Source organism: Panulirus ornatus, chromosome 12, assembly GCF_036320965.1.
Source record: "Panulirus ornatus isolate Po-2019 chromosome 12, ASM3632096v1, whole genome shotgun sequence".
In the NCBI taxonomy this organism is placed as follows: domain Eukaryota; kingdom Metazoa; phylum Arthropoda; class Malacostraca; order Decapoda; family Palinuridae; genus Panulirus; species Panulirus ornatus.
Window position 1 is genome coordinate 57,156,628 of NC_092235.1, and position 21,120 is coordinate 57,177,747.

Consider the following 21,120-nt stretch of genomic DNA (forward strand, 5'->3'; position numbering starts at 1 on the left):
AATTCACTCTATTCCTTGCACACCTTTCACCCTCCTGTATGTTGGCCCCGATCGCTCAAAATCCTTTTCACTCCATCCTTCCACCTCCAATTTGGTCTCCCACTTCTTGTTCCCTCCACCTCTGATTCATATATCCTCTTTGTCAGTCTTTCCTTACTCATTCTCTCCATGTAACCAAACCATTTCAATACACCCTCTTCTGCTCTCTCAACCACACCCTTTTTCTTACCACACATCTCTCTTACCCTATCATTACTTACTCAATCAAACTACCTCACACCACATATTGTCTTCAAACATCTCATTTCCAAAACATCCACCCTCCTCCGCACAACCTTATCTATTGCCCGAGCCTCACAACCACATAACATTGTTGGAACCACTATTCCTTCAAGCATACCCATTTTTGCTCTCTGAGATAACATTCTTGCCTTCCTCACTCTCTTCAATGCTCCCAGAACCTTTGCCCCCCCCCACCCTGTGACTCACTTCCACTTCCATGGTTCCATCCACTGCCAAATCCACTCCATTTTTTCTCCATTCAAACTTACCTCCCAATTGACTTGTCCCACAATCCTACTGAACCTTGCTCTTATTCACATTCATTCTCAGCTTTCTCCTTTCGCACAATTTACCAAACTCACTCACCAACTTCTGCAGTTTCTCACTTGAATCAGCCACCAGTGCTGTATCAGCAAACAACAACTGACTCACTTCCCAAGCCCTCTCATTCACAACAGACTGCATACTTGCTCCTCTCTCCAAAACTCTTGCATTCACCTCTCTAACAACCCCATCCATAAACAAATTAAACAGCCATCAAGACATCACACACCCCTGCCGCAAACTGACATTCACTGGGAACCACTGGGAACCAAATTGGAGGTGGAAGGATGGAGTGAAAAAGATTTTGAGCTATCGGGGCCTGAACATGCAGGAGAGTGAAAGGCGTGCAAGAAATAGAGTGAATTGGAGCAATATGGTATACCAGGGTCGACGTGCTATCAGTGGATTGAACCAGGGCATGTGAAGCGTCTGGGGTAAACCATGGAAGGTTTTTTGGGGCCTGGATGTGGAAAGGGAGCTGTGATTTCAGTGCATTATACATGAAAGCTAGAGACTGAGCGTGAATGAATGTGGTCTTTGTTGTCTTTTCCTAGTGCTACCTCGCGCGTGTGTGGGGGAGGGGGTTGTCATTTCATGTGTGGCAGGGTGGGGATAGGAATGCATAAAGGCAGCAAGTATGAATTATGTATATGTGTATATATGTATATGTCTGTGTTTGTATATATATGTATACATTGAGATGTATAGGTATGTATATTTGCGTGTGTGGACATGTATGTATATACTTTTTTTTTTTTTTTTTTTGCTTTGTCGCTGTCTCCCGCATTTGCGAGGTAGTGTAAGGAAACAGACGAAAGAAATGGCCCAACCCACCCCCATACACATGTATATACATACGTCCACACACGCAAATATACATACCTACACAGCTTTCCATGGTTTACCCCAGACGCTTCACATGCCCTGATTCAATCCACTGACAGCACGTCAACCCCGGTATACCACATCGATCCAATTCACTCTATTCCTTGCCCTCCTTTCACCCTCCTGCATGTTCAGGCCCCGATCACACAAAATCTTTTTCACTCCATCTTTCCACCTCCAATTTGGTCTCCCTCTTCTCCTCATTCCCTCCACCTCCGACACATATATCCTCTTGGTCAATCTTTCCTCACTCATTCTCTCCATGTGCCCAAACCATTTCAAAACACCCTCTTCTGCTCTCTCAACAACGCTCTTTTTATTTCCACACATCTCTCTTACCCTTACGTTACTTACTCGATCAAACCACCTCACACCACACATTGTCCTCAAACATCTCATTTCCAGCACATCCATCCTCCTGCGCACCACTCTATCCATAGTCCATGCCTCGCAACCATACAACATTGTTGGAACCACTATTCCTTCAAACATACCCATTTTTGCTTTCCGAGATAATGTTCTCGACTTCCACACATTCTTCAAGGCTCCCAGAATTTTCGCCCCCTCCCCCACCCTATGATCCACTTCCGCTTCCATGGTTCCATCTGCTGCCAGATCCACTCCCAGATATCTAAAACACTTCACTTCCTCCAGTTTTTCTCCATTCAAACTCACCTCCCAATTGACTTGACCCTCAACCCTACTGTACCTAATAACCTTGCTCTTATTCACATTTACTCTTAAATTTCTTCTTTCACACACTTTACCAAACTCAGTCACCAGCTTCTGCAGTTTCTCACATGAATCAGCCACCAGCGCTGTATCATCAGCGAACAACAACTGACTCACTTCCCAAGCTCTCTCATCCCCAACAGACTTCATACTTGCCCCTCTTTCCAAAACTCTTACATTAACCTCCCTAACAACCCCATCCATAAACAAATTAAACAACCATGGAGACATCACACACCCCTGCCGCAAACCTACATTCACTGAGAACCAGTCACTTTCCTCTCTTCCTACACATACACATGCCTTACATCCTCGATAAAAACTTTTCACTGCTTCTAACAACTTGCCTCCCACACCATATATTCTTAATACCTTCCACAGAGCATTTCTATCAACTCTATCATATGCCTTCTCCAGATCCATAAATGTTACATACAAATCCATTTGCTTTTCTAAGTATTCCTCACATACATTCTTCAAAGCAAACACCTGATCCACACATCCTCTACCACTTCTGAAACCACACTGCTCTTCCCCAATCTGATGCTCTGTACATGCCTTCACCCTCTCAATCAATACCCTCCCATATAATTTACCAGGAATACTCAACAAACTTATACCTCTGTAATTTGAGCACTCACTCTTATCCCCTTTGCCTTTGTACAATGGCACTATGCACGCATTCCGCCAATCCTCAGGCACTTCACCATGAGTCATACATACATTAAATAACCTTACCAACCAGTCAACAATACAGTCACCCCCCTTTTTAATAAATTCCACTGCAATACCATCCAAACCTGCTGCCTTGCCGGCTTTCATCTTCCGCAAAGCTTTTACTACCTCTTCTCTGTTTACCAAATCATTTTCCCAAACCCTCTCACTTTGCACACCACCTCGACCAAAACACCCTATATCTGCCACTCTATCATCAAACACATTCAACAAACCTTCAAAATACTCACTCCATCTCCTTCTCACATCACCACTACTTGTTATCACCTCCCCATTTGCGCCCTTCACTGAAGTTCCCATTTGCTCCCTTGTCTTACGCACTTTATTTACCTCCTTCCAGAACATCTTTTTATTCTCCCTAAAATTTAATGATACTCTCTCACCCCAACTCTCATTTGCCCTTTTTTTCACCTCTTGCACCTTTCTCTTGACCTCCTGTCTCTTTCTTTTATACATCTCCCACTCAATTGCATTTTTTCCCTGCAAAAATTGTCCAAATGCCTCTCTCTTCTCTTTCACTAATACTCTTACTTCTTCATCCCACCACTCACTACCCTTTCTAATCAACCCATCTCCCACTCTTCTCATGCCACAAGCATCTTTTGCGCAATCCATCACTGATTCCCTAAATACATCCCATTCCTCCCCCACTCCCCTTACTTCCATTGTTCTCACCTTTTTCCATTCTGTACTCAGTCTCTCCTGGTACTTCCTCACACAAGTCTCCTTCCCAAGCTCACTTACTCTCACCACCCTCTTTACCCCAACATTCACTCTTCTTTTCTGAAAACCCATACAAATCTTCACCTTTTTCATATGGATATATATGTATGTGTGTGTGTGTATATGTGCGTATGTATGTGTATGTGTGTGTATGTGTATATATATTTTTTTTTTTTTTTCATACTATTCGCCATTTCCCGCATTAGCGAGGTAGCGTTAAGAACAGAGGACTGGGCCTTTGAGGGAATATCCTCATATGGCCTCCTTCTCTGTTCCTTCTTTTGGAAAATTTAAAAAAAAAATGAGAGGGGAGGATTTCCAGCCCCCCGCTCCCTTCCCTTTTAGTCGCCTTCTACGACATGCAGGGAATACGTGGGAAGTATTCTTTCTCCCCTATATATATTTATCTATTTATTCACTTTGCCCCGTCGCCGTCCCTGGGGATAGGGGGAGAAAGAATACTTCCCACGTATTCCCTGCATGTCGTAGAAGGCGACTAAAAGGGGAGGGAGCGGGGGGCTGGAAATCCTCCCCTCTCGTTTTTTTTAATTTTCCAAAAGAAGGAACAGAGAATTGGGCCAGGTGAGGGTATTCCCTCAAAGGCCCAGTCCTCTGTTCTTAACGCTACCTCGCTAATGCGGGAAATGGCGAATAGTTTGAAAGAAAAGATATATATGTATATATATATATATATATATATATATATATATATATATATATATATATATATATATATATATTATCCCTGGGGATAGGGGTGAAAGAATACTTCCCACGCATTCCTCGCGTGTTGTAGAAAGCGACTAGAGGGGACGGGAGCGGGGGGCCAGAAATCCTCCCCTCCTTGTATTTTTTTAACTTTCTAAAATGGGAAACAGAAGAAGGAGTCACGCGGGGAGTGCTCATCCTCCTCGAAGGCTCAGATTGGGGTGCCTAAATGTGTGTGGATGTAACCAAGATGTGAAAAAAGGAGAGATAGGTAGTATGTTTGAGGAAAGGAACCTGGATGTTTTGGCTCTGAGTGAAATGAAGCTCAAGGGTAAAGGGGAAGAGTGGTTTGGGAATGTCTTGGGAGTAAAGTCAGGGGTTAGTGACAGGACAAGAGCAAGGGAAGGAGTAGCAGTTCTCCTGAAACAGGAGTTGTGGGAGTATGTGATAGAATGTAAGAAAGTAAATTCTCGATTATTATGGGTAAAACTGAAAGTTGATGGAGAGAGATGGGTGATTATTGGTGCATATGCACCTGGGCATGAGAAGAAAGATCATGAGAGGCAAGTGTTTTGGGAGCAGCTGAATGAGTGTGTTAGTGGTTTTGATGCACGAGACCGGGTTATAGTGATGGGTGATTTGAATGCAAAGGTGAGTAATGTGGCAGTTGAGGGAATAATTGGTATACATGAGGTGTTCAGTGTTGTAAATGGAAATGGTGAAGAGCTTGTAGATTTATGTGCTGAAAAAGGACTGATGATTGGGAATACCTGGTTTAAAAAGCGAGATATACATAAGTATACTTATGTAAGTAGGAGAGATGGCCAGAGAGCGTTATTGGATTACGTGTTAATTGACAGGCGCGCGAAAGAGAGACTTTTGGATGTTAATGTGCTGAGAGGTGCAACTGGAGGGATGTCTGATCATTACATATATATATATGTATATATATATGTATATATAATATCCCTGGGGATAAGGGAGAAAGAACACAGGCCCACATATTCCCTGGATGTCATAGAAGGTGCCTAAAAGGGGAGGGAGTGGAGGGCTGGAAATCCTCTCCTCCTATTTTACTTTTCCAAAAGAAGGAACAGAGAAGGGGGCCAAGTGAGGATTTTTCCCCTCTAAGGCTTGGTCATCTGTTCTTGACACTACCTTGCTGATATGGGAAATGGCAAATATGTATGAAAAAAGATATATGTGTGGCAATAAAAAGAGTGTGGTTAATAGAGCTAAGAAGTTATGCTGAAAAGGTTTGGACACATGGAGAGGGAGGGGTTAACAAAAAGGATATATTTCTCAGAAATTGAGGGAACAAGAACAGGGAGATGAAATTGGAGATAAAAGATGGAGTAAAAAAGATTTTGATTGATTGGGACCTAAACATGCAGGAGGGTGAAAGGCATGTAAGGGCATGTGAAGTACCCAGGGTAAACCATGGTAAGGTTGGTGGGGCTTGGTTCTGGATAGAGAGATGTGGTGTCAGTGCATTACACATGACATCTAGGGAATGGATGTGAGTGGATGTGGCTTTTCTCTGTCTGTTCCTGGCACTACCTCGGTAATGCAGGAAATGGTAGTCAAGTATGAATAGAAATTCATGATTCCCACCTTTTCATGCTTTAATGTATTTTCCAAGGTCTTTCCATTCACTGTGATGTCTCTGTCTCTTCTACAAGTATTATTTAGGTTACTGCTCTTATTAACTGTCTGTGTGTGTCTGAGTCCCTAAAGCCAGGATCTGTGGGAATGACAAGCTATTGCTTCCCACAGTTTGTGTGTGGAGACCCTCCACACAAGGATTGACAATTACGTTACCTTTTTCTTTCTTTGGACAGCAAAGATGTGGAGTTTTCTGCCTTCTTTTGTCTTTCCTTGTACATGTAGCCTTTCCACCTTTAAGAGTTATGTCTTCAAACACTTCATAAATTCATTAATCTTTCGTGTATTCTTTTTCCACGCATTATTTCTTTTCAGGATCATTTTGATCTGCAATATGACTCTAGGGACCTTTAGGATCCCTAGGGCACCCTGCATTCTTTTGAGGTAAAATCCTCTCACCCTTCAGTGACCTTTGTGATACAGCCTGTTGGCTTGGCCATAAAGTCACCCTCTGACTAGTTTGCAACCTCTTCTTGGCAATGATGTCAACATGTCTCATGCCATTATGCTGGTACTGATTTGACAACTTAACAGTTCCAGAGGCCCAGCCTTTTGTGGACACTCCATTCCAGCTGTTTTTTTTTTTTTTATGGTTTGGTTAGGATGGAGTGTATTTATGTACTACTGAAATATTTTCATATCACACAATTTGTTGTTTTATTACATATTTGGTTGTGTTGCCTTTTTCTGTGATGAGGGTAACACTTTCTCAATGTCTTCTTTTCTGCTTCCTTTTCTTCCTTAGTTCATAAGGGTAATATAGAGGTGGGGACTAGAATGTCTTATCCCAGAGTGTCAACAGACTGGACTTCAGTCTGTCAAATCTCCACTTGTTGGGTCTGTCCAGCTGACCTTGACTGATGTTTTGGTAGACAAGGGACTCCTGCACCATGATCATGGAGGAAGAGAATTTTCTTTTTCATAAAGATAGTGTTTCACACAAGGTCAGGAGTATTTGGAGCAACTTTGGATGAAGATACCCCAAGTCACAGTAGGCAGGTTAGAATAATTTTGCCCATTTAGTCTAGCAGTCCCACATTTCAACCATTAGTGCTCTGTAAAGTAGTGGGTGACCATTGCAGGGCCAAAGCTTTTCTTATAGAATCCAATATTTATATAGAAGAGCATTGCTTTTTCAGGGCACCTTTGGTTGTGGTTTACTACCTTTCATAATTGTCTCATGTCAGTTGAGACTGTTTCATTTTCCTATACACTACTAATTATGGGAGTTGCGAGATGAGAACTGAGTTGAGAATATTTTTAGGCCCAACTAGTGTAATAAAGTAATGGTTAATGAAACCTTTTTCCTAAGTGGTTCTCTTTAGGAATTTTCTATCCACCCTTGGGTTTTTGCCCTATTCTTAAGCCACTACTCAGCCAAGTAGCTCATGGATTTGTAACCCAGAGCTCATAGAGTACAGTGGGGATACAAGTGATAAGTAATAGCTATCCTTATTTCTGAAAACTCTTTCTACCTTGATAAGTGTACCAATGATACACAAGTTGGTCTTTGCCCTATTAAGCAAGATAAAGTGCTCTACTTCATTATTCTATTGTGATGTCAGTGGAGAGGTAGCCATCAGCACTAAGACTTTTCTTTGATGGCAGGAGAAGAGTGTAGAATACAAGCAGTACCTTTTCTTAAGTTTCTCAACTCCAAGGAGCCAGATCTTGTTGAATCAGTTAGTGTGAGTGGATCAGTATCTCAACCCAAGAACTGGAAAGGTGTAAAGATAAGTCAGTAAGATAGGGACTCTTATTCTAATCTTAACAAGGTCAGTGGTAGAGGATTTCACCCTAATCTAATTTCTTCGGCAAAAAGGATGAATACTTGTGTGAGGTATGTCCCCACCATAGGCAGAGGCATCCTTGGGAGCCCTTCTAAAAGAAAAAGGCAAGAATCCTCTTCTAGATTTTTATCAAAATATCTTCTTTCAAGTCTGAGGTTTACACTAGAATTTCAAGAACTTCTGAAAGTTTGGCACTGGGGTGTATCTTATGGTAAGAAAGGGTCTGGGTAGAAGATAGATTCTCAGTCACTCCTTTCAAGGAGAAATTTTGGGTAGCCCAAACATAAAGATGTAAAAGAACTTGCAGGAAGGGTTTTCATCATTAATTTTTTTCTGGTCATGGAAAGTACTTCATTAGAAAAGGATGATTATGGATCTGTCCTTGTCATGCACCTATATCATCGAAGCACAAATTTGAGATGACTGTTGTACAGTGCACCCAACAAGCTTAGTAGTTAAATGACTGAACAAACAGGTTTGACCTAAAGAATGCTTCTTGAAACATATGATTTGTACAAACAGTTTTGACCTAAAGGTTGTTTACTGGCACACTGACTTACCCTAGGATGAAAAAGTTCTTTGCATTGTTGATAGTAACCAAACTTGGTTGTTCAAATTGACACTTTTTGCCTTGTGAATAGACTGACAGATGTTTTAATAGAATGGCTGCTTCTCTTCTCCATAACTTTTCCCTTCAGAGCTTTAGTTCTGGATCACCTCAACAATTTTCTATCAGTGTCAGGTGAAAAAAAAAAAAACTTGGGAGGCAAGGATTATGAGCTTGTAAAGGTTTTTGAGTCTTTTTTTATTCTATCAACTGGAAAAAGTCTTGCCTCATACCAGGTCAGACCTTTACATGGCTCGAAAGTTTGGTGTACTCAGATGGGTTATTTCTGAATCCTGGAGTACAGTACCTTGGACTTAACATCATGCTTTATTGGTTCAGTCCCAGTCAATGGCATTCTATTGTCAGTGAAAGCACCTTTTCAAAAGTTCAGTTCTACTGCTCATTGCAATCACTAAACAGAGATATTCAGGAACTTTACCTCAAGAACTTCTCAAATACATAGTCTGGAGGATAGATAAATCTCCACATGCCTGTGGCTTAGGCAGCTCGTTGTACCTTGGTTTGGATAGATGCTTCACGTTTGGACAGATGCTTCAAGTCATGGATGGGGCTTTCATTCCATAAGAGGTTGCATAAGAGCAGGCTTTTGTAGGAAGAAACAAAAGTCCTTGCTTATCAACATTAAGGAACTGTTGGTTATGTTGCTCTCCATCTCCCAGAGTGTCTTTAATTCAAGGTGTGGGATACTGTTTCTGATAAACTCGTGTAGTTAAAAGTCCTAATAAACAAAGTTTTGTGCAAACCCTTTTCCATTTTAAAGCTAACAAAAACTCTAGTAATGCACATGCTGTTTCCCAAGACTTCCTATCTCCAAGGAGTTATGCATTTGAGCAGATGCTCAGTCAAATTATATATCCATTAAATTAGAAACATACAAGAAGAGAGATATATTCAATTGGATCTTTTTCATATGGGCATCATCACCAAAGTAGACAACTTACTGGCACCATATGTATCTCAGATGTTCAACAAGGGACAGTAGCAATAAAATGCTGTGATCCTGGACTGGAATTATTAGAACCAAATTTGTCTTTTTCCCCAGTGAAACCTTTAGGACAAGTTCTTTGCAGTCTATAGTGGGTTTTTTGTTTGATGATTCTTGTATCCCCAGAATAGGGGAGACAATCATCAAAGCAATTTACCTTGTCTGACGTGCTATGTTTTCTAGACCTCCATTGACATTTGGAAGTTTAATATCAAGGCACTGAATTTTTGGACTATACACATTGTTGTTCTCTAACATTCCTTAACTCTAAGATTTGGAGACTGTTTAAAAGATGTTCCTCTCCAAATTATTCATCTCTTTGGTCAAGACAATTTCAGTAATACCATTGTCTCTTTAACAAGTGCCCTTCAGAAACCAGTCTGTAAGTCTGGGAATAACCTTTTCTGGAACTGCTTGGGTTAAGCTTCTTCAATCTTTCTTTGCATTTACCTATTTGTATTGTATGGGGGCGGGAGTTTTACATCCATGAGGCCCCATCTCTTGAATATTCTCTATCTTATTTCTGTCTGCTACCTGCATTAGATTATGTCTTCAGACATTTTATTCATTTCATCAGCCACCATCTTCACTTTTTTTTTTATCAAATTTCTTGCTTAACTTAGTTAAATCCTCTGGTTGTTCTGTCCTTACATGGATTGAAGAACTTTCAGTGTCTGTCATCAATCTATTTTAAAAGCATAAAAGTTGTGATCATTCTTCTCTGTTCCAAGGTGGGGAAATTTGAAGCTGCTTGCCTTTTACTGTGGCTCATCTTTCTTAATTCTAGTACTATCTTTGTTTTTTTCTTTAGACCTTAGCTCTTTGTGTTTCTTAGGTGTGGTGACCAAGCTTCAGAAGCATATCCTAGGATTTGCCTTATGCATGATGGGAACAGCTTTCTGAATATTTCCTTATCCATGAACTTGAATGCTATTTTAATACTTGCTAACAAACAGTTGGGACTCTGGCAATAGGTTAGGAACAATGTTGACACCAGGTCTTTCTCTCACAGATTCTTGCAGCTTGTTTCCTGCAAGATGATAATTATGTTAAGGCCTTTCACTATGACCTGTCCTCATTATATTCTCATTATTTTACATTTACTTGGATTAAACTTTATTAAGCATGCATACGATCACCTTGGAGTTTGTTAAGGTCACTTGCAAGATGATGCATTCTTCTACACTTCAATTCCCTTATAACCTTGACATCATCAGCAAATATATTTGGGTATGAGACTATACCTTCTGGCAAGTCATTACCATAGATAAAGAAGAGTAATGTTCCCAGAACAGAACCGTTTGGTGTTCTTATGGTGATCTCCAGCCATTTTGAGAAGGCTTCTCTGATGTGTAAGCTTTTTCACATCCACTTAGATAATCTATCCATCAAAGGAGTTTTCCCCCTTATTCTTGCCCTCCTGCTGCACCTTAAATAGTTGTTTAAAGTCTTTGCTTCACAATCATAAGACTTTCTTGGCAAAAAAAAAAAAAGTCATGAAAATTCTCATACTGATATCTTTTAAGTACAGGAGAGGAGTTTTCACTTTTTTTGTATTTTAGGTTAGGTTTAATGCAAACATAAGTTTATAGCAAAGAGAATTAAATCTATAATACCTCTCAAGTGATCAGGAAGGAACATCTTTTCCTGTACTAAAAGATTTATGTTATCCCAAACTGGTTTACATGTTAGAACCATGATATTTGGAAGGTACCTTTGAACCTTGGCCTGTCTAAAAATTCTTACACTGGAAGTGATCAATGTAGTGTAGTGTAGATGTTGAGAACCTGCTTTCTATGTTGATAGGATTGCCAGCTTTAGGGCATAGACAGACCCAGTACCATGAGATGATTCTCATTAAGTAGCTGCTTTTTGTCTTAATTCATCATTTTGAAAAAGTTTTTCTCTAATCCTCCAGCAGCTTGTTGGTATGTTCTCAAAGGCTTTTAAGACAATCCAACCTTGAAGAGAAGTACATGATTGTAAAATGAAAAACTCTCTTTCTAGGATGATGTCATGTGAGCATTTATATTTTTCTATGGGGGTAGGGCAGGTGCTGCTGTTTCCTGCTCTACTTTTCTTGTAACTTATGGTGACAGCCATGAATTATAAAGTGGCAGAGTGGTACCATTCTGATGTCCAGCAGGACAACAATAATGTCACTGAAGCAAGGTTCCTGAATTTTTGGAAGTGGGCCTGGGTTGAGCTAGCAGGATGTTAGCACTAAAGAGATGGTTATCCCGGAGGCTTTAACCTCATCAGAAGGCAAGGGATCAAGGTTTTTAACCTTTCAGAATATTAGAGATTCTCTCTCACTCATGGAATACTACTTCAGAAAGAAATTATTTTTCACTCTTCATGACTGATATTTTTCATTTCATCCAAGATGACCACAAGTATTACGTACTTTTGCCCATGCCATGTCTTGCACCATAAAGAAGAAAAATACATTTCATGAAGTGCCATATATAACAGAGGCTCATGCAGTGTTATTTTAAAGATAACTTGACTGCTTACCCTGGCGGTGTTTGTAATATTGCCCTTTTAGTTTTCTGATGTTTTATGAAATATAAAAGTTACCAAAGCTAGTGAAGGAAATGTTTATTTTTAAGTATAAATGAAATGATACAGTATTTATTATGCAGTGTAAGACACATTTTGACAAACTTTAAGATAAATTACTCATTGTGTATGCTCTGAAACAGCATAGCACAGTATTTTCAGTAAATAATTTGTTAAGAATGTCTATCCTATTTTGCATGTACCATTAACATTATGTCACTAGATTAAGTATAAAGATGAACAAGTGATCATTTAATTTCTTACAACAATTAGAAGAAAATAACAGTAGTAAGCAATATGTACATTTAGATATGCCTTAAAATTGTATTTAATGCTATATTTTATTAGACCTCGAGTTAATACTTTCAAAATACTGCATTTTAACTGAAATAGAAGGGCAACTATTTCACAGGTTAAAGTAAGTGAATGTTGATGAAAGGAACTAAATGCAGTGTATAAAAAATCTTATTATAACTTTACGTAGGTTGATAAAATGGTATCAAGGAAAATAAATGAAGCTTTTATGCAATTCATATAAAAGATTTAGGCAAAAGGAATCATATGATTTTATGCCAAATTATGGTAAAAACACTTAGTCAAGGAACACATGAAAATAGAACTGAATAATGAATATATACATGTAAAAAATTCTTAACATTAGGGACACCCTGTCCAATTAATTCATTGTCTTTCATGTAAAGAATGTAAAAAGATCAGTTGTACTGAACTTTGTTTTTATGATTGTTATGAATAACAGATTGAGCACTGGGTACTAAGTACTTTTAAGAATGCATGACACTGTGCCCAAGAACAGCTTCTTAACCTAAAAGCTTATAGTTTTCCAAATTAGGTTTTTCTTTTGTTTTATCATGCCTTTTAATATTTCTAAATTATGGCAGAGAATTCATGCACTCAAATTTCTATCTTAATACTGACTGCAAATGTATAACAGTGTGAAATGTAAGGCTGTTTTTAATCACAGAATCTCAAAATCGTATATGTTACTAGTCTAAGGAAATAACTTGGATCCTAATTTTCGCTAATACTTTAAATACCAATCCTGTAACGAAGGTAAATTCATGTTGAATCATTACATTTCAGACACCTGTTCATAGCAGTTTATAAGAAAAGTGTTAGGTACTAAAATATTCAATAATAGCATGTTTTTCAGATTTCTGGAGAATCTAATTCCTCCTTATTGATAAAGATTTTCTTTTCTATGTCTATCGACCAATGATAGTAGGTTCCTCTTCTATGGCATATCGTTCATCTGGGGCTTTATCCTTCTTCCTCTTGCGGGAACATACTCCAAAAGCAATCGCTGCAGTAGCCTGTGAAAAAGATATTCTTATATTTTACTGGCTATAAAAACATGACTTTAACAATGTATACTAAACCAAATTTCCTGTTTTCAACAACATTCCAGAGCACTATAAACATCTGAGAGAGACCACTTCCTGTTCAGTGGGAGGTTAAAACTACTGTTCAAAATGATGAGTATCCTTTCGGATTCATCCTCCTCAACCATCATAAATATGAAGGCAGCACATGCTTGCCCACAGGGACATAAACATAACCCACACAGGTATGTTATGTACGGTGGGACGAAGAGACTGCCACACCACATCATTTATTTGGTAACTTTGGCACAGGACAGCCTTGTTGTTGGCTACTTAATATAGGCTACAGTATCTTTGCTTTCAATTTTAGCCTTATTGCAAGAGTAGTCTATATATAATTTGTGGGTTAACTTGATATGACTTAATAGGTATTTCATACCTGTTTACCTTTTCTGCATTAGCAAGCAGCACTAGGAACAGATAAACAACAGACTCATTTTCTCTCATTCTCTGACTCAGGTACAGTGCAACGAAACTAGGGCCCTTCATCTACAACCAAACCCCACAGACTATTCTGTGGTTTTCCTAGGCCATTTCATCTACCCTGGTTCAACCCATTGACAGCCTTTATGTTGATCCAACCTGATATAACCAGCGCATGCCTCTCACCCTCTTGAATGCTCAGACCGTGATACTCCAAACCTTTTTTCAATCCATCCTTCCATCATCTTATTCAATTAAGCTGTTAAATGAAGTCAATTTTGAAATATGTTCTGCTCCTTTTCATCGTATTTACTGGCTATGTATCGGTAATTTTGAGAGCATTATGGTATATTTTCCATGATTATTTTAAGCATAGAAGAGTTTGAATATCTTTCAATTTTGAGAAAAAAGAAATTGAGCCAAAAAATACCCTTCAATTTCCTGTACTTTTCTCAGTAAAATAGATTTCCAATAGAAACTCATTATAAGAAGTATTTTTCATGCTGGGTACAAATCAGTTGTTGAAATATCGTTTAATCGCCTTCATGACATTCATTTAAGCTGTTAAATGAAGTCAATTTCAAAATACTTTTGTTCCTTTGCATCATATTTATTGAGTATGTATCGGTAACTTAGAGCATTATATATTTTCCATGATTATTTCAAGTTTAGAAGTGTTTGAATATCTTATCTTTCAATTTTGAAAAAAAAATCCTTTAAAAGCTTATCATAAATATTTTTCATGTTGAATACAAAAATGGTGTTAAGATATCGTTTAGTCATCTTAATGACACTCAATTAAGGTGTTAAATCAATTTCGAAATATCTTGTTAATCTTTGCATCGTATTAACTAGGTATATTTCGGTAACTGAGAGTATTATGATATATTGACCATGATTATTTCAAATATAGAAGTGTCTGAATATCTTATCTTTCAGTTTTGAAAAAGAAAGTTTTTGGAGCTAAAAAAAATATCCTGAACTATTATCTTCAATTTGGTATTTTTCTCAGAAAAAAAGGTTTTCTTTAAAAACTTTATAAGAACTATTTTTCACGCTGAAGACAAATATGGTGTTAGAATAACGCTTAGTCCTCTTAATAACACTTGATTTAGCTGTTAAATGAAGGCAATTTTAGAATATTTCTTCTCCATTGCATCGTATCTAATGAGTGTGTATCGGTAAATAAGAGCATTGTGATATATTTTCTTTGATTATTTCAAGTGTAGAAGTGTTTGAATACTTATCTTTCAGTTTTGAAACAAAAAGTATTTTGAGCTAAAAAAAAAAAAAAAAATACCCCTAACTATTCAGGGGCATATCTAGGGGAAATAGCGCCTATGGCAAGCATTGAAATTGCGCCCCTGGCTTGATTAAAAATGTATATACAGTAGATGTATATAAAAATATATAGTGTAATTATAAACTATTGAAGAGTTAGGCCAAACTTAAATTCATATAAACTCTTAAAGACTTAAAGACTTATTTGATCAAAAGTGTAACGTAGAAGCGGTAATGCGACTGAAAGTAGCAAAATATTACTATAGTTGAAAAGTAGGCGAGTTTCTTTTTTGTCTCAAAACTAAACCGTTAAATATGTCAATCTGGTAACATATATCAAAAACAAACCTCTTGAGTGGCGTCCAGGGAACCCGCCCTACCTGCCATACCCACCCTAGATAGGCCACTGGACGTAACCACACCTAACAACCGAGACATAGACCAAAGTTAGTGTGGTAAGCTGTATTGATATATTTTAGAATAACTGTCAAAAGAAGAACTATGTGTAGTGCATTATTCATTCAAAGGACCATAACTGTGCGTGAAGCTGAGGAGCTGTGCTGCCAGTCGAACGGTGTCGTTCGTCAAAATTTTTCGGCAGTTCGCGTGACGCTGAAGTTATGGGAATTCTTGTATATTTCGATTACGTCATCGAAAATTGAAATAATTTCTGCTTCTAGGGAAGGCTAGGCGAGGTTTTATTGATTTTTCCAAGTGTTTCACCCATTTTTACGTTTGCCCCCCCCCCCCCTTCCCCCCACATCGCTGATCTTTCACCCCTCTCCATTGTCACATATCTAATTACAGGACCTTCATAAGAAGTAATGCTTCAGGTCACGCTCTTCGGTTTTGTTGTACTCAGAATACACTATATTCTCACTGTAAAACAAAATCATTGAAATTCGTAAATGGTTGATTGATATTTGGGCTTTTCGCCTCTCGACTTGCCAGGGCTTAAAATTTAAAGGCCATCAGTGTTACTGCCAATTGAAAATCATGATCAGCGTTCAAACACGATGATTCTACGGCCATACACGCTCTAACTGGACATGTAGCTCTTGTTTGTATGCGTTAGAGGTGATGTCCTTTAGCTGAACCATTACATATAAAAAAGGCACTGCCATCGATAATTTTCGAGAGTAATTTAACTTAATATCCTGCTATGCACATTTACGCCCACACCTGTTCCTTCGCATGTTCGTAATTTTCTCATTGGTTCGATCTATTGTATGCTGTGAATAAAAATCAAACTTCATAGAAATGCTGTTTAAAGTATTAGTGGCAATAACACTTGGCAAGTTTTATCAGTTGTCACATAGGGTCTTTTCACAATGGTTCTCAGTAAGTTGTAAGATCGTGAAGTGTCGTGTCATAACAGCTACTTCCTGGAGTTTTTCTAGAGTGTACAAATGTGTTTCAAGTTAGACTGGGTAGCAAAATAGTGTCTCGAAAGACAGGGGATCACTAACAAGATATACAGGTGAGTAATATATTTTTTGTAGGTAAATGTCATTAGAATTATGTGTACAACATTATTTACTGTACGAAATGAGATTGAATGCACAATAGAAAGATCCGAAGCTTGATAACTTTTCTCTTATAATTCATGTGAATTGATTTCTTTTTTGTTACTCAAATTTCATAGATGTGATCATTTGAATCTTATGGTTGTTTGTCTTGTGCATACATTGATAACTCCTTTTACTCCTTTTGTACACGATTTCCCATTACTTCATGTTTTCGGGTGCAGACGACCTCATAGTCTCATACCTACACCCTAACAACACCGTGGCAAAACCAAACGTGTAGCATTACATTACACAGCGGGAATTATTGCTCACCTTGAACAGAATGTCTGCATTTCCACAAAATTCTTCAGTCACAACCTAAGACAGACATGAATCCAGCTCACACCCTCCAGTCACCTTATATAGACATTCTCACTTCACAAAACATCAACTAGTCTATGCGTTACATACAGCATATGAGATTCACTCCACACCACTACCATTAACATTAAAGCAAAACAAACCAAATGACCTTAGGATACTAAGTGACAACAGATTTGGATGAGGGGAAAGAATCCCTCAACATCCTATACAAACAATCATCCGCTTTAATCTAAACTATGCCTCACCTGCCTGATCTTCCACCGTCTAAAAGGCAAATATAACAGTTGCAAATCACACCAGTTAATACACTCAGAACAATCACTGGCTGTCTAACAACCACAAACACTCGCCACCTTCAAGATGATAGAAAGATCCTCCCAGTACTGTCACAGCCCAACATGCTCGGCACTCAATTCTGTGCAATAGCACGAGACCCCCTCCCATCCCATCTCCAACTAACCCCAAGTAGAAATGGAAAGCCTACCCATGCACCACACCAATAATCACTAGTCACAGATGTCCCAACACACACACACACACACACACACACACACACACACACACACATACTGAAATAACCAAACAAGTACTAAGCGACCGACCTTCCTACTCAGTCTTAAACTGGGTCTCACTACACTCCTGCATACGCTGTTGACATAACCTATCACTACTACACTACAAACACCGCTTACGCTCTGGACATCACCCATCACTACAACACTACAAACACCGTTTCAACACATCCCAAGACCCTTCTTTCTCACGATCCAGTTACCATAGAGAAGACACGGAGCCTTTACTGCTCAATTGCCCCGAACTTTTTGCACATAGACGCACACACATCACAACGCTTCATAACCTGTGGTTCCGACTCTTGGGCCAGGGAGGTAAGGTAAGGTATTACTGGACTCTTCCTCCCTATGGTTATACCGAGAGTGAAAAGTCACCGTCGCCTGTGAGGCTATGTAATCGTCTAGACGTTGACGGAAAGAAGTATAACCTAAGACAAAACACACAAGAGGCCTCTGTGGTTTAGCGGTTAGCACGAGCACACCTGGGGTCGGACCCGCATGGATTCGAATCCTGGACACGGCAGTCGGTCCACACCCAACCCAGGTGTTCAACCTCCCTTGGGGATGGTCGATAAATGGGTGCATGGCATATATATATATATATATATATATATATATATATATATATATATATATATATATATATATATATATATATATATATATCGGTTTTATTCACCTTTACAGAACATGGGTGTGTGGCTATAATGGGTTAGATCCTTCCATGGTAAGTGCAAGTTCCATTATGGTTTCTTATTTACAGCTATGAAAATTACCACTTCCTCAATTTTCTACTTACGAAAGATTCCTATTAGGTGGTGGAAAGTTTCGTGCGTCGAGGTTGTGGATCGCGGTGTGTACGAGCGGCAACACTCGTAGGAAGAGCACTCTTGAAAAGTAAACAAACTCCTATTAGGAGTTCGCTGGCAGAAAGAATGCTCATTTTTTGGGCGTAATATTTGGCACTATAATTTCTTTTTGAAATTGCCATTGGCGTTATCAATCAGTCTATGTTTCTGTTGCGTTGTCTATCACAGACGGTCAATAGGGCTTCCAGAGGATTATTGAAAGTGTAATTCCTTCTGCCATTGTTAATCAGGAGCGGAAGTGTGTGAAACTGATATGTTTTCTCAAAGAAGTAATTCAATATTGGGACGAGGTGGGTCACCTAGCACTGAGGCTGGGTGAGTCATCGAAAAGTATGGCTAGGTAGGATAACCCAGTACTATCTATCGGCGTGAGCAGTATTATCATTGCCTCTTTATCAACTCCGACATTTGGACGGTGAATTCAAGATTCTCACGGAGCATTCACTCGACGGGCACACCAGACTCTCGTACTGCCTATACCGGAAAATATACCAGCGGACCTAGTCAGTGACTGGGTTCGTAAGGGAGGACACTCACCTCAGCGATGAAGGTTACCCAGGCGAGCATGAAGGAGAAGCCGTAGTGCCAGGTGGAGCCTGGAGGGTGGCGCGTGGGCAGGTTGACAGCTTCGTAGTGGTAGAGGGAGGTGGCCACTTCGATCACGATCAGAACACATCCAGCTGCGTGGTATATTGTACGTTACAGTCAAACCAATTGTCGGTAAACTAATAACTTGTTTCCAAATGGATAAATCTAGCTTTTTTTATCGACATAATTCTGTAATTATATATCAGTGACAGGAGAATTTTAGAATGGAAGGACTTGCCTTTGCATTTCATGAGTTCTTGTCCATACATACCTCACATTAAGCAATGTAGGTATGTTTTCTTAATGTATCAGTTGCTGGCTATAAAGGTTTAATTACCTTCATGGTACTGTGGAGGAAATGGTAAGACATAGTCAGTGAGAGACATGGAATGATGTGAGCAGTTACAAGTAGAAAAAAATTAAAGGGAGACACGAAACAGTTTGTGCACTCGGGGAGAGACTGGGGCTTCTGCAGGCAATTAAAGAGAAAATGGGGTACATTTGGGCAGCGAAGAGTTAAATTAAAGTTCTTTGGGCAATAAGGATGAGGCTAGAGCTGCTATGGGTGACGAGATAAGGACTAAAGGAATGGAGATGATGTGAGCAGTGATGAGAACTGTGTAGTGGATAGTGATGGCGTGTGTATAACAGCTAGAACGTGGTGTATCACCTCTGTGTAGGGAGGAAGACACCAAACGACTGGGGAATGAGGAGGAGACTGTAGGTGATGTCAGGCGGTGTAGGTGAGAGTGAGGAGGAGACTTGAGGTACTTTGGACGGTGAGAATATGACCTGAGGTGATCTGGGTGGAGAACAGGTAATTGAAGTGATGGGAAACAGTGACGGAGACACAAGTGGTTCTGTGGGGAGACAGTGAAATACGAGGTTCTGGAGATACATAGGAAGAATGATGGCGATTTGAGCAGTGAGCGAGAAACTACTGGGCTCTTGATGATGAAAGGAAAACCTTTGTTGCTATTAGTGGTTGAGAAAGGATGAGACAAGAGAGGTTAGGGGAGTGAACTGGTAACTGTAGGTGTTGAGAAAGGGAAGAGAACGCGTTCGGTGTTGCTGTGGGAGCAGTCAGGGAGAGCCAGGCTAGAGGTGCTGCCGACGTGACGGAGGGACGAGTTGCCGTAGGATGTAAGATAGACACTGGAGGTTGGTGAGCGTAACGAAGAGACTGAATGTACCGTCCGAGTGATGTAAACTGAGACTTAAGATGCTACAGACGATGAGAGAGAGAGAGAGAGGCTGAAAAATGCTGCGAATAATGAAAGAGACTTTAACCCTCTCTGGAGCACGATGGTACAGCCCATGAGTAGAACGGTATAAGGCCCTTGGGTACGACGGTACAACCCTTGTATGATGGCCTCTGGTCTCTTTGGTCCAACTCTCAAAGGGTTAGGTCTAAGGCCAGCCTAAAGATAGCAAGGGACGTCCCGTCGCGGTAAGGGGTTCGTACGGTCGTACTCCAATGGGGGTTCCTGGTGTTGTGTGGTGGTGAGGAACAGACTGAAGTTGCTACAGGGGAGACTAGAGACTCGTAGACACCATATGTTTTTTTTTATTTTTTTACCAGCGATGACGTGGCTACAGGCGGTGAGACGCTTGTACATGTAGCGGGTCTGGTGGAAGGTGTAGATGGAGAACATGAAGCCCATGATCATGATGAGCAGGCTGATGATGGAGAAGGCGGCCACCGTCCTCTGGTAATCTGGAGGGAAGGAATTTATCGTGTTTAATTCAGGACGAGGTCTCTCTCTCTCTCTCTCTCTCTCTCTCTCTCTCTCTCTCTCTCTCTCTCTCTCTCTCTCTCTCTCTCTCTCTCTCTCTCTCTCTCTCTCTCTCTCTCTCTCTCTCCGTACGAAAGATAAAAAAAAAAATCAGTAAAACCGTTGATGATGTTATTGAAACAGCATCAATCACTGCAGTACAACAGATATATACATAGAAAACGGCATATATATATATATATATATATATATATATATATATATATATATATATATATATATATATATATATATATTCATATAACTCCAATATACAGTGTGGGATCTAGCCTAATAACTA

General features: G+C 39.6%; 2 protein-coding genes across 2 annotated transcripts in view; one reads left to right on the forward strand and one right to left on the reverse strand.

Moving 5' to 3' along the window:
* Positions 1 to 12,041: 12,041 nt before the first annotated feature.
* Positions 12,042 to 21,120, reverse strand: part of LOC139752083 (transmembrane protein 114) — a 73,140-nt gene continuing 64,061 nt past the window's right edge. The window contains exons 3-5 of the mRNA XM_071667943.1: positions 20,624 to 20,761; positions 18,994 to 19,136; positions 12,042 to 13,350 (exon numbers count right to left, since the gene is read on the reverse strand). Of these exons, the coding sequence (XP_071524044.1) occupies positions 13,243 to 13,350; positions 18,994 to 19,136; positions 20,624 to 20,761 (389 nt within the window). The 3' untranslated portion in view covers positions 12,042 to 13,242. The remainder of the gene's footprint in view (positions 13,351 to 18,993; positions 19,137 to 20,623; positions 20,762 to 21,120) is intronic.
* The window catches only part of LOC139752082 (uncharacterized), a 106,498-nt gene continuing 101,728 nt past the window's right edge, over positions 16,351 to 21,120 (forward strand). The window contains exon 1 of the mRNA XM_071667939.1: positions 16,351 to 16,603. The gene's annotated coding sequence lies outside the window, so the exon portion shown is untranslated. The remainder of the gene's footprint in view (positions 16,604 to 21,120) is intronic.